This window comes from Terrapene carolina, unplaced genomic scaffold (genome assembly GCF_002925995.2).
Source record: "Terrapene carolina triunguis isolate 2854851 unplaced genomic scaffold, T_m_triunguis-2.0 Scaffold236, whole genome shotgun sequence".
Lineage (NCBI taxonomy): Eukaryota > Metazoa > Chordata > Testudines > Emydidae > Terrapene > Terrapene triunguis.
In genome coordinates this window covers 17,170,880-17,183,645 of record NW_020664587.1, presented here as the reverse complement: position 1 = coordinate 17,183,645, position 12,766 = coordinate 17,170,880, and the positions used below count along the sequence as shown (strand labels likewise).

General features: G+C 47.4%; 1 protein-coding gene across 2 annotated transcripts in view; it reads left to right on the top strand.

Moving 5' to 3' along the window:
* The first annotated feature begins 220 nt into the window (after window positions 1-220).
* Window positions 221-12,766, top strand: part of GRIK3 (glutamate ionotropic receptor kainate type subunit 3) — a 223,905-nt gene continuing 211,359 nt past the window's right edge. The window contains exon 1 of one of the 2 annotated variants that reach the window (XM_024202894.2): window positions 221-335. In XM_024202894.2, coding sequence (XP_024058662.1) covers window positions 221-335 — 115 coding nt within the window. The remainder of the gene's footprint in view (window positions 336-12,766) is intronic. The other variant, XM_024202893.2, reaches the window with a different exon arrangement.

Here is a 12,766-nt window from a genome sequence, read left to right as displayed (position 1 = left end):
AGGCACCAGCCCGCGGGCGGATCCGGCGGCGCTTCTGGGGGACTGACACAGCCCAGGCGGCGGAGTCCAGTAAGATGTGCCATGGGCAGCCTCCCCTCGCCCCGGCCTGCCAGCTCCGCCTAGACCCCGGGCACCGCCAGGACACCCAGCTCGCCCTCAAGCCCTAGGGTCGCGAGGGGACCCCCACGCTCCACCGGCCGGGAGGCGTTTTCCCCCAACGATGCCCCATTTCTGGCTCGCTCTGCGGAGTGTGCTTGTGGAATACTGGGTCGGGGTCCTGGTTTGCGGCTTTTGGATGCAGTCTTCGCATGGGATGCCCCATGTCATCCGGATAGGTAAGGGCGGCGGGGGCTGCGCTCGCCCCCCGGCTCCTCTTTGGGGAGGGGGGCTGCTTGCTCTGGGGGGGGGCTGCTTGCGTGGACGGGGCTTGCCCCAGCTTTGCTGGGGTGTCTGGCGTCTCCCCGGCTCGCCAAGTGCACTTTCCAAGAGGAAGCAGCCGAAGTGCCGGGCCGAGCCCGAGGACAGGCGGCTGCGGGGCCGGTTCGGTGGGGAGGGTCCGAGACGCACGAGGCGCTATGTCCAGGGGGTCTCTCTGCCCGCAGCGATGGGGCGGGGAGCGTGCAGGTCTCGAAGGCGCAGGGCAGGGGGGTGGTTTCGGAGACATGGCGAGACACCAGCGGCGGGCTTGTCGGGGACCGTGGCGAGGAGGCAGAGCTGCCCCCCCTGACTCCTCTCTCTGCGAAGGGGGGTCCCAGGGCCCAGGGGGGGTCCCAGGGAGCGGCCCGCCCCGGGAAGGGGCTTTGCAGAAGGGAAAGTTTGGGCGGCGGCTTCTCCTCGGCTCGGTGCTTTGGAGGCGGGGTGCTGGCCTGGGGGGCCCAGAGCAGGAGAGGGGCTGTGTGCACGCGAGGGGGGGTTAAGCTACAGGGAGAGGAGTGGGCGCTCGCGGGGTCCTGGGTTCACTCCCTGGGCTCTGGCGGGTCCCAAGCGCTCAGCGGGGCGTGGTGAGGAGCTGGGAGGTGCAGCAGCACCCCGAGGCACTGGATTGAATGGAGCTGCTTGTAGTTTGATTTTCTGGAGGCTGAGGTGTGAAGGGGGGTTACAGCCCTAAAAGGCGAGGGATCAAATGCCGCGACTCCCGCTGACTCTCTGCCCCTGGCAGCTAACGCCAGGCAGCGGTTACTGGCTGCCGACTTTGGTCTGTGGAACAACCGAGGTTACCGGGAGGTTTAATAATGTTACCTAAAGTGATTGCACAGCCGGGCATGCAGGAGAGAGTCCCAACTGCGCTGTACTTAAAGATGCGGTTCTGAAGTCTCTGATTTAGGGAAGGGCTCGCGGCCAGGTACAGGCAGCACCTGCGGTTTTTGGTTGTGTGTTTTGGGTGCACACAGCCAGGGGTTTGCTCGCTGCCACCGGACACAACTGTCATTGGAGTTTTACAAAGGGACCCTCTGGGCTGTGGCTGAATAGTTGTCAATGGAAGGGCAGTTGGGAGGAAAACAGAGCGGAACAGGGCCTTATTTACCAAATGCCCCTTGCCAGCAGCCCTCACCAATGTCTGTCAGCGGAAAACAACGGAGTTGGACCACAAATAAAATCCTGCCGTTGTCAGGAGAGGCAGTTACTTCCCCAGGTGCAATCTCTCCCCCCATGCAATGACCCAGCCTGCCCTCGGGACCAATGGCCTGAGGCAGGGAGGCGGGCGCCTGCTGGGTCTGGGAATAAGAGACTGTGGCCCTGAGGCCTGAGGCTGCAGTTGTCTCCACAGAGGCCGGCTCCTGTGCAGACCATCATGGATGGAGGGGGAAGGCTCAGGAGACGCCTGCATGGATCCAGAGGCAGGGTCAGGGGCCTTCGCAGCTTCCTAAATCCAGTCTGTGTAATTGCAGATCCCCGGCTCTGAAATGCCCTTCCCTACCAGGGTGGTGGAAACTCTGTAGCACGGGGAGGGTGCAGACCCCTGCCTGGGCTCCATGATTCTGCGCGTCTCCGTCAGCTCTGTGGAGCAGAACCCCACTGTAGCTCGCCCGACAGTCCTTACTCAGGCTAAATTCCCACCGAAGTCCATGGAAGTTTCATCTGAGAGGGGACAGGCATCTCGGGTTCCAGTCCTGCAGCTGGATGTGCTTGCACAGGAACACAGGGGTCCAACATTATTGGATCCAATTGTAACCCTGGGGCATTGGGAGTTGCAACTTGTGATCCAACTTTCTCCACTACCAGGCACCTGGTGCAGCCATGTCGTCCTGAACAAAGGGGCTGTCAGATGCTGCCATTCTGACTTGGTAGCGATTGAAGGACTGCACAAGGTGTAGGGCAGTGGAGAATCAGGCTCAGTCACTTGACCCACAATGCTTTGCACTGTCATCTGCCTAGCTCATCAGAGCTGCAAGCTGCCCCCTGATTTGCCCGGCCTTCTGAGATACTCAAGCAGACACTTGCAGGGGAGCTTATTGGAGTCACTGGGAGGGGAGGGTGCTCAGCACCACAGAGGATTAGGCCCACCTTCTTGGGACCTCACTGTTGCTCAATGGAATCATTCAGCAATAGACTCCAAGGCCGAGTGGCCTCAACCACCCAAGAAAAGTATTTTCTGCTGGAGCTTGAAAAGGCTCCAGGCACCGGCTGCAAGAGCAGAGAAGAAAGGGACATTTCACATTCAGGTGCTACTAAAAAAAATCATCATGAACCTTCCCCCTGGATCATTCTCACTGGCGGAGACACTGTAGATCTGATTTGCCGTTGCCTTGCCCTCCCCTATACCAGTGCCGAATGCTGCCATTCAGACAGGCAGGGTTTTACTCTCATACTAGCCTGGCATAAATGACGCCACAGTGGGCAGTCTGGCCTTCCTTCCCTGCAAGCACCTCTGCCCACAGCTCCCATCAGTGTTGTTAAGGGTTGATCGGAAAGGGCTGCTTTTAATTTCTAAACTTAAAAGAGCCGAACGCCTGCCTCTGGCAGAGCATAACTTGGTTTTGGTCAATGAAATAAGAAAGTTAAAATGCAGACAGGTGACTGAGGGTGTAAGGAAAGCTACAAATGCCTTGGCGCCATTCGTTTAAAATTGGCATCATATTTTCCTCCCCTTGGGTTCAGTTGAAAAATGCAGATTTTTCTCTCTGCATTAATTTGCCTGTCAGTTTGTCCACAGCTACACCCATTCCAAATCCCGCTTTTAATGACTAGAGTACACTGGGACATGGAAACCTCCTGAAGAGGTAGCCTTTGTTCTCTAAAAACAGTCAAGTTTTAAAGGCTAGTTTGGTTTCAAACGAAACTGACAATTGAATATGTGCCATTTGAATTCTAGGGAAGGCATCCAGGACAAGGAAGGGAAGAGCCAGAAAGTGCATTCTCTCTCTCTCAGATCCTCATAATGGGGGAAAGGAGGGAGGGAAGAGATCGGTAATGCAGAAAATACATGCCTTTTTAAAAATTATTAAATGGGAGTTTTCCCCAGCATTTTCAATATCTATTTGAATTTTATGTGATCCATCAAATATTTTCAAATATTACACAGAAACCTCGGAATAGATCTTCTATACAGTCAAGTGGCTGGATTCAGCTCCCAGTCATACTGGGGTAAATGCAGAGTAACTCCACTGACTTAAGTGGAATTACTCCAGATTTACACCCATGCGACTGAAGAGAATTTAGCCCTCAGTGGTTTGTGATAGTCAGACGCTGGATGTGAATGTAATCAATGGAACTACTCCTGGTCGTAAGTGCTGCACTTGATAATAAGTATTTGCAGCGTCATGCCCAATATGTAGTAAAAGCTGCTGCTCTGAATGTGTATAATATGATTAAGCTATTTTAAACAGCATATTTATCTGGCCTTTCTTTTAGATTAAAAAATCAGCAGCAGCACTCTTCATGAGTGATACACGAGAGCTTGATGCCATCTTGTAATGTCTGAAGTTACTAACCGTAACGATGCGAAGTGTCATTACTGGAGATGACGTCACACCTAAGATTTCAAGCATGGACTGTTTTTAACAAATGAATTTTAGTTGCTTCAGAAACTACTCAGAATTATGTCAGTGCAAGACCAGAAAGCAAAGCCTACGTAGATATGAGCCAGCCAATATGAACACAAGACTAATAATAAATAATAATATACAAGAGGAGAGTGAGTGGTAGAATTTAATCCACTATTTTAATGTTTGCAATTTTTGGTTGTCTGGTCTTTTGTTATTATGTAGCACCAGCACTATACATGTCCTGAGCCCAATCCGACTGCCTTAATGTACATGGGTTATCCTGCCGGCTTTAGTGGATTACTGCAGTGAATAAGGGCTGTAGGACTATACCTTTTTCTGAAGTGCTCAGTGATATGTAGGTGCAAATTACTTGAACTTGTGCTTTCATTTCTTATATTGTCACCAGAACCCTCAGTACATACATACCACATCCTCCTCTCTGCATACAAGGGAGCTATTGTCTGGAGCGAATTTCATTGTGTTTTCTGAATATTTGAAAGGATTCACTTTCCCCTTCATTTTTCTTCAGCTTTACATTTTTGTTGTTGTTACTAAGATTACAGTTTTCTTTTTATTTATTTCCATAGATTGTTATATTTCAAGCGTGATAGAAGGGCCCAATCCTGTGTCACTGAAGTCAATGGGAATTTTGTCATCTACGTCACTACTAACAGGATTGGGCCCTGACTGAACTTTTAAAGAAACGATCTTAGATAGCTGAATTATAGGGCTTTGTCTGTTATTTTCTCTTTTTAAATTGTGTCGGGTAAGGGAAGAGGTCAGGGCATCGATTGTTTGGGTGATTTGCAAGTAATGCAGGAGAGAGAGACAATTGGATTGTAGTCGGCAGGGGAAAATGATCATTGATTATTTTGTATAAATACGTAGAAAATAAATTTGGAGCATAATTATCCTTCCCTGTGAGATCAGCTTTTTCAGGGCTTATTACTGTGTGTCTGGGATATTTTTAAAACCAGATTTCTAGTTTCAGCAAAGGAAGTTTTATTTTTTAAAAACCCAGATTTCCCGAGGCGAGAGAGATGTCTTCCAGCAGGGATCTGCACTGAACGCTATGGGATTTGTGAAGGCTGCAGGAGGTAATTCTCAGAAAGGCTGGTCAAGTATTATTCTGTTCAGCTCAGGCTTGATTAATAGTTTGGAGAAATTCTTGTTTCAGTGAGAGAGTGAGGGAAGGGCTGGACTGAATTATTGCAGGGCTGTAGAACAGGAGTTCACAGGTGTGAGGGGTTGCTAGGTTTTGCCTGTCTTTGGTAAATAGTGCAGCTGCTGGCCCCAAGCCAGTAGGTAACGGTTTAATGGTTTGTGTTCAGGGGAGTTCCTTGCCCTTAATCCAGGGTGTATATGGGATAGAGACCAACCCTATTCATCCTTCTATTATGAAAACATCTTATTTACATAGTTATTTTGTATAAGCCTCTCCTAATCCTACACACACAGACAGAGGGCCAGACTCCAATTAACTCCAGTTTTCTGCCAGTGGAGCCCCGCTGGCTTCAGTGGTGCCGGATTTACACTGGTGTGAGTGAGATCGGACTCAATGCCACGCAGTTTGCAGCAACTCTCCCGAGTCCGTTGTGTGTCACTACAGCCGAATGGGCCTAACACTTGTCTTTGAATTTGGGAATCACTGACTGTAAAACAATGAGAAATTTCTTTCAGTGACTGGTGATGCGATGAAACATTGGTGTGTAGGAGCAGACACAAGCTGAATGAAGATCAATATGTTTCCCCCCCCACCCCCCCGGAAGCAAATAGCTTTAGACAAGTGGCTTCCTGCCACCTGGGATCAGCATACAGACTTAGAAAACATTAACTTGAGGAATCTTCCCTTCCAGCCAAGCTGACTGCACAAATTCCAGCCATTTTATTCTTTAACGGGAGGTGTAAACAGAAAGAACTGAAACTTGAATTCCACTGGGCTGAGTTAGCATGAGTTAGTGTCAATGCCAGCCTGACTGCAAAATGCACCTTGGCCCAGATTCTGACCCATTTACACAACAGGTGTAAATCTGGAGTGACTCTTTAGAAGTCAGTGGAGTTACTTCCAATTTACAAAGGGGTAAATGAGATCAGAATCTGGTCCCCTCTTGTATCAATGGGAGACACAAGCCCCCACAGGGAAATTGATTTCCTTGGGATTCTCTGCTTGTTTGCATGTTGCATTTTTGCAAGTTAAAACTTTTTTTTTTAAAATCACTTTTCTGCTTTTGTGGCTCTTTCTGTATTTCCAACACCATGCACCCATTGCTCCAGCTTTTTATAACTGAAAATGTTATTTCAGGTCACAAGATCCTTTGTGTCAGATAGTATATTTTAGTGATTTCAGCAGACTGTACAGGTGGCAGAGTAAACTGTTGGTGGCATATTAGTTCTCAATGTATTTGAATAACAACATTACTTCTTTATTGCAGAGAAGTCTAATTGTTTGATCTCAGCTTCCTCTTGAGAAACTCACATAGGATATTAAGATGAAACTTGAAAATTGACCCCAGTTAAACACAGGAATGGGAATACAACTGAAATAAATATAACCTCTTGTGTGCAGCAGCTGCTGCTGCTTCCTTGAATGAAACAGACACTTTCTCAAGACTGTGTGCACTGATCCATAGACACCTTTGCACAAAGTGAAATTCAGTAGGTTTATGTAGAACTGAAATGATGCATAGGCCTTGGATGGACTCTGCATGGGGTGAGTTTCACCACTCAATCCTTAATGGTAATGGGGCCATTAACTCTGGTAGCAGGTTCCATATGGTCCGTCATGAATGCCCTGTAATAAAGGCTGGATTGTTAATTTCGTGCCTTGCCACCTACTGTTTTCTACCTGCTGTGCAAACCCCTCCTTCTTATCTTGATTTCTCCTTCTCTGGACCCTTTCTGTTTAAAGAACTAAATGAGGATTGATTTTTAAACCTTCAGCCTGCTTCTGAGAAGACTTTTAAAAGCCTTTTTGATTCTATAATGCACAGAGCAATAGTAAAACCCAACCAATCTACAGCAAAGCTGTCTCTCTCTTCTTTTTGTAAACTGAGCACTTCTTTAATATGGATAAGGAATTGCATTAAATTAACCATGCTAAATAAAATGTGGGCTTGCCCCATGATAATCTGTTGTTGCAATATTGCCAAGAAACTGAAAAGCCGGCATTTAAAGAGAGCTAATGTTTGTGGAGTGCTTATTCTCTCGTTTCAGCAGAGGGCAGTGTTTTTCATTTACAATTCAAGTGCTTTGTAGGTATAGGGAAAATCATATTTTCAGCCACTTCTCTCCTTCTAGCTGTTGAATGTAGCTCCTTCATATTAGCCATCATAGCTATTTTACAACCATTTGCAAGGAAGGGGTTTGCCAACCTAGCTAAACTACTAGTGTCTCTGATGGAAACATAATAGGAAATAAACCCCCAGATTGCACAGACTGTTGGTTGTGAGCGTTAAGTCTACTAATCCAATGCACTGCATTTCCCCTCTCCTATAATGCTATACATTCTTCTCTCTCTCTCTTCTTGGCTAACGGTTTAATGTAATGCAGTCTAGACAGCTTTTTTTCTTTGCATTCTCAGAACATGGACTGGTCAGAATTTCTGTGCAACACAGATAACAGCTAGAAAGCATCAGAGCCTACTTTAAAAAAACAGACAACCCCAGGAGGAATTCAGCAGCTGAAAACAAGGTTAAAAATTTGTGCTACTGGCAGTGTTGCCAAATGGAATAAATGTGGAGTCAGGAATAAGGGATTTTTGCTGAAGCAGATAGGTTGAGTTTGGTCCTAAAGCTATTTGTATCTAAGTTCGCCAAGACTCTGCGGATACATCTGCTTGTGCTGCCTTTGAGGGATTTTGGGGTGCTCTCTGTCTTAAAACACACAAGAGCGTTAGCTCTTTGAGCAAGGACTGCCTTTTATAATGTTTGTGCAGCACACGCCACAATAGAGCCCTGGCCTGATGGGACTGCAATGTTTAGTAATAACAATGAGAGGGTATTTGTTAGTCTGAACAGTAAATCAAATCCAAAAGTGACATCACAGTCAGGAGAGCTTTAAGCATGGGGTAGGCCCAGTTCTGTACTGCATCTTTATTCTGATGACAGCATTCTGCATTCATTCTACTTGGGATGTTCTGTTCTAACCCACTTTCCAAACCCTCTGTCCTCCCTATTTATGTGCCACAGTCACCACTTAAGTCACATGTCAGCAGCGTCAGCACACTACACTGTGAAGCTAGGAACTATTCTCCTTTACTTTACAATTTTCTTTCTTTAGCTTTCATTGCAGACAGGGAAGTTTCACATGCCAAGTGTAACCTGAGATGTTTAATCATCTCTGGTGCATTGAAATTCTCAGGCCCAGGGAGACACTATATATTCTGCTACAACTTGATAATTTTACGGCACGAATATATTGCCATGGACAGAGCTGGTTTGTTCCGACAAGGAGAGAAGGTGGCTGTGATCAATAAAATGCAGGATTTTCACACGTTGCCTAATAGAGCTGTGGCATGAATAATTCCATGACTCAGCTCAGATTTTCTCTACGGATATGCCCAATTGTTCTTCCTTTGAAATATAATTTAAAGAGCTACTAAAGCAAACAGCAATTAGCAGTGATAAAAGGCTACACCACCATATCGTTATTAAACATGTCTATTACCCAGGCACTCATATGCCCCAGTCAGGATCAGGGTCCTATAGTGCGAAGCACTGTACACACACAAAGATAGATACGCTCACTGCCCCAAAGATCTTACAGTCACAAGTCTCTTTTCTAGTGCTTCCAAAGGCTAGAGTGCCAACCAAGCATGAGTTACAAAGATAGCGACAAGTTTTGGAAGTGCCATAAACTCTCCTGCTTCAGAGTATGAGCCAACTTTTAACTAAGGGGATCAGGACGGCACTCCTCTGAGGAGCAGATTATCCCATCACAGCTACGGTGGGGTTTCAGCTTCCTGTGCCTTCCTCTGAAGCAGCTGGTGTTGGCCACCGTCAAAGACAGGATCCTGCACGAGGTGGAGGCCTGTGTCGGTCCCGTCAGGCGACTCCCGGGTTCCTGTGTTTAGTGATGCAGAACCTGTCTGGGATCTGAATGCCATGTGAAGACAGAGGCTTCCTTAGTTCATATCACATATGGAGGGAAGAACAGGCCCTCAGGCACAGCACACGGCGTAGAGAACAACCCTCCCCCTTTGTTCTTTAGTTCACGGTGACATTCAGATGCAGCCACTGCAGCAGAAGGCTGTTAGACTTTCCTCCAGCAGTTCCTTTCCAGTCTGTGCCATGTATCCAGTGGCATTTATCTACTTCCCTTTGACTGACACCTCCATGCGTCTGCTCTGAGCATTGTCCTCTCGCGCCTTTTGCCTGACCCCGTGAACGGCCGCACACACGGAATGCACCATTTACTTGTGATGCGAAGCCGCACAGGAACACCTTGAGCTTCTGGCTGGGCTGAAGTTTCCTCATTCTCTATCTCCTGGCTGGTATTGCTGGGAAAATAAAGTTGGTAAAGGGATCTTACTCCTCCTGGGTGAGTGCCAGCACAAGGCTTCGAACACCAGCTAGTTCCCCCTTCAGTCTTGAGGGCTGAAGTCGTGCCTAGATCTTGTGCCTGGGGAGAATAATTTCACCCCATAGCCATTCTGCTAGCGGCAAGAATGGGACCCGTGTGTTCGTGCTGGGTTAAAGTGTTTGTGCTTTAGTTGCAAAGGGCTTGTGAACATTTATTCCAGGCTTCCTGGGCAACTGGACCTTTCTACTCTGCTCACAGGCCCCCACCACTCTAAAGAAAATATGCCTCTGAATCCCTGAAATTACATCAGAATCTGGAGTTACAAGGGGGGAAAGCAAAGTTTTTCAGTAGTTGCTTAAGGCTTTGTTCATTTGATTTTGAACATTCAGGGAGGCAGCGTCGCGCAATGGATAGGGCATTAGACTTTAGCTCAGGAGACCTGCATTCAATACTTGGCTTTGCCACTGAGTGACCTTGGGCAAGTTGCTTCATGGCTCCGTGACTCAGTTTCCCCATCTGTAAAACAGGGATAATGATACTGACCTCCTTTATAAAGTGCTTTGAGATCTGCAGTGGGAAAGTGCTATGATCTATAATATTAGTCATACACGACTATATATATTATACTGTAGGCCATCGTCACAGAATACTTCTGAGAGTCACATTACAGATGAATTATTACGCATTAAGGATGCACAGTTCACATCTGAGTGCTTTCTGATTTTAAATGGAAAATTGGGATTATGTTAATTCACCTGGAATCTTTTATCTGGTGCCCGATGCTGGAAGCCTGTCAGTTACTGAGCTTTATTGAATTGCTTTCTACCATCCCATGGGAATCAGGGCACCTGGCAGGGGGGTGCTCAGCTGAGGGGAGGGAGGGAGGGGGGAATAAAACTTGCTGAGAATGTTAAAAAAAGGGCTGGGGAGACTCTGAGCACAGGGCAGATGAGAGGTTTATGCAGTTCTGTTCAGAGAACTGTCAGGTAATGAGGCTATGGGCAAAAGCATGGGAAGAGAATGTCCCCCTGGTGGTGATACAGTTTAAAATAATGAACTGGAGAGGGCTCCTGGGGGAGTGGTGGATGAAATTCTGAAGCCGTTGGCACAATGCTTAATCGAGCTAAAGTAAAAGAAAAGGAGGAAGATACAAGATTCCTGGCTGCCTGAATAGAGGGTCCCAATGAGTGGGAGGCGACGTCGTCTGGCATTATAAAAGAGCCGACTGTAAAGTGACTGCAGAGTTGAAAAGACCACGCGAGCTAAGGTGAAGGGGCAGCACAACTGAGAAAAGCTGCAACGATCTTTGTTACACAGAAAAGCTGGAGAAACCTGGACTCTGGTTCCCAGTTATGATTCGTTCCCTTTACTCCCGGAGCATCAAGGGGGCAGCTGGCTGGCAGGGATAGCCCTGGGGAATGCTCCCCCAGCCAGTGTAATGATGGTGTGAATGGCTCTATGTTAGCCCCCAGGGGAAGCGTGTGGCTGGGGACAGGAGGTGGGTAGTTGGAGCTGAGAAGGGATAGAGCCATGTAGGGTTGCCAACTCTGACTGAAGCTATTCTGGGAGATTTTTTCCCCCAACATGACATCATGTCATTTTCTTAAAATATCCCATTAAAATCTCCTGGATTGCTTTCAATAGTCACTGGGAGATCGATGCTGATTCCAGGAGACTCCAGGCCAATCCTGGAGGGCTGGCAACCCTACAGCCAGGGTGCTTTGCACTTTGTCTATTCTGGTTGTCTAAAGCAGGTGTAAAGGACAGCAGCCCCGGGGGCTCCGGTCACCCCCCTCCACCAGGCCCAGAGGTGGTTAAAGTTCCTTTAGCCCCCAACTCTGCTGGGCCGTGTCTCCTGAGAGCCACAGCTCAGAATCTAGCCCCTGCTCTTGTCCCCACTGATTTAGACAGTGGCAGGCCCTCAGTCTACTTTTTTCACTTTGAGATCTAGATGGGGAGGATTTATTGGCGATTCACTGAGGAATCTAACCCACAGATTCATAAGGCTCCAGTCACCTGGTTATCTAGATAACAATATACAGGTCTGAAGGAAACTCAGTGGGGCAGATGCTGGACCCAGCACAGGGCTAAAAAATGGAGACTGAAGAATATTCCTAGAGTGTGACCATTTTAGAGCAGGGACCATGTTTTCCAATGTGCTCCTACAGCCCCTAGAACAATGGGGCCCTGATCCCACCTGGGGCATCTGGGCACAGCTGCGATATCACTAGTTCAGAATAACTTGCTTGAAGAAATGCTATGTGAAATTAGAGAGGGCAAAGCCAAATGGGCTTCACACAGCCTCTCCTTGTTTGTATTCCTAGTGGTTTATGAGGATCATCGTCATGTAACTCCTTTATGGGGGAAAGAAGATGTCACTGTCTGGCAGCAGTGCAGTACACTCCAGCTCATTAGATCAGGAAAAGAATCTAGGCCATTACTTATTACAAACTTGCGTCTTTTTTTTATGGTCTAACAAACAGGAAGGTTTGTCAAACCAGCTGTTGTATCAGCTCCAAAGAGGCGGATGCTTTTCTCTTGAGATGCATTAATTCAATTTTATCTCTGCTGTGATGATTTGGTATCACAATGAACACTTGAAACAAAAACAAACCAACCACCGAACAACCCCCCCAAAATAAAAATAGGCCCCTTTAAAAAGTTTTGTGGGTAGAGGCTGTCTCCTGCCTGCCTGCGCCAGACTGATTCACCCCAGCACCAAACATGGGATATTTGCATCTTGGATTAGGTGGGGGTGAGAAATATTTGTAGAAGTTAATTTATTGCTAGTGAAAAGTGCCAGGTTATTGACCCTGGAGACAGAGGCCCTCTGCGCACTCTCAGAACAGGTCCAGCTCCCGCAGAGGGGGATGGTGTGGTGTCTCTGCCTGCGGGCAACATACTTTAGCTTTATTCGCTTCTCTTCTCTTCTATGCATCCGAAGAAGTGGGATGTAGCCCACGAAAGCTTATGCTCAAATAAATTTGTTAGTCTCTAAGGTGCCACAAGTACTCCTGTTCTTTTTGCGGATACAGACTAACACGGCTGCTACTCTGAAATCTTCTCTTCTAGTTATTTAAGCTCTGATTCAGGAAAACATCCCCATTTTAACACATGCTCAACCCACTGGAAATCAATGGAACTTATGTACTTATCTAATTTCAAGCATTTGCTTATGTGCTTTCCTGAATCTGGGATGTATATTCCACTCAGCGCTATGGGATCTAACTACCGAGCATGCCTGGATGAACCACCTTTAG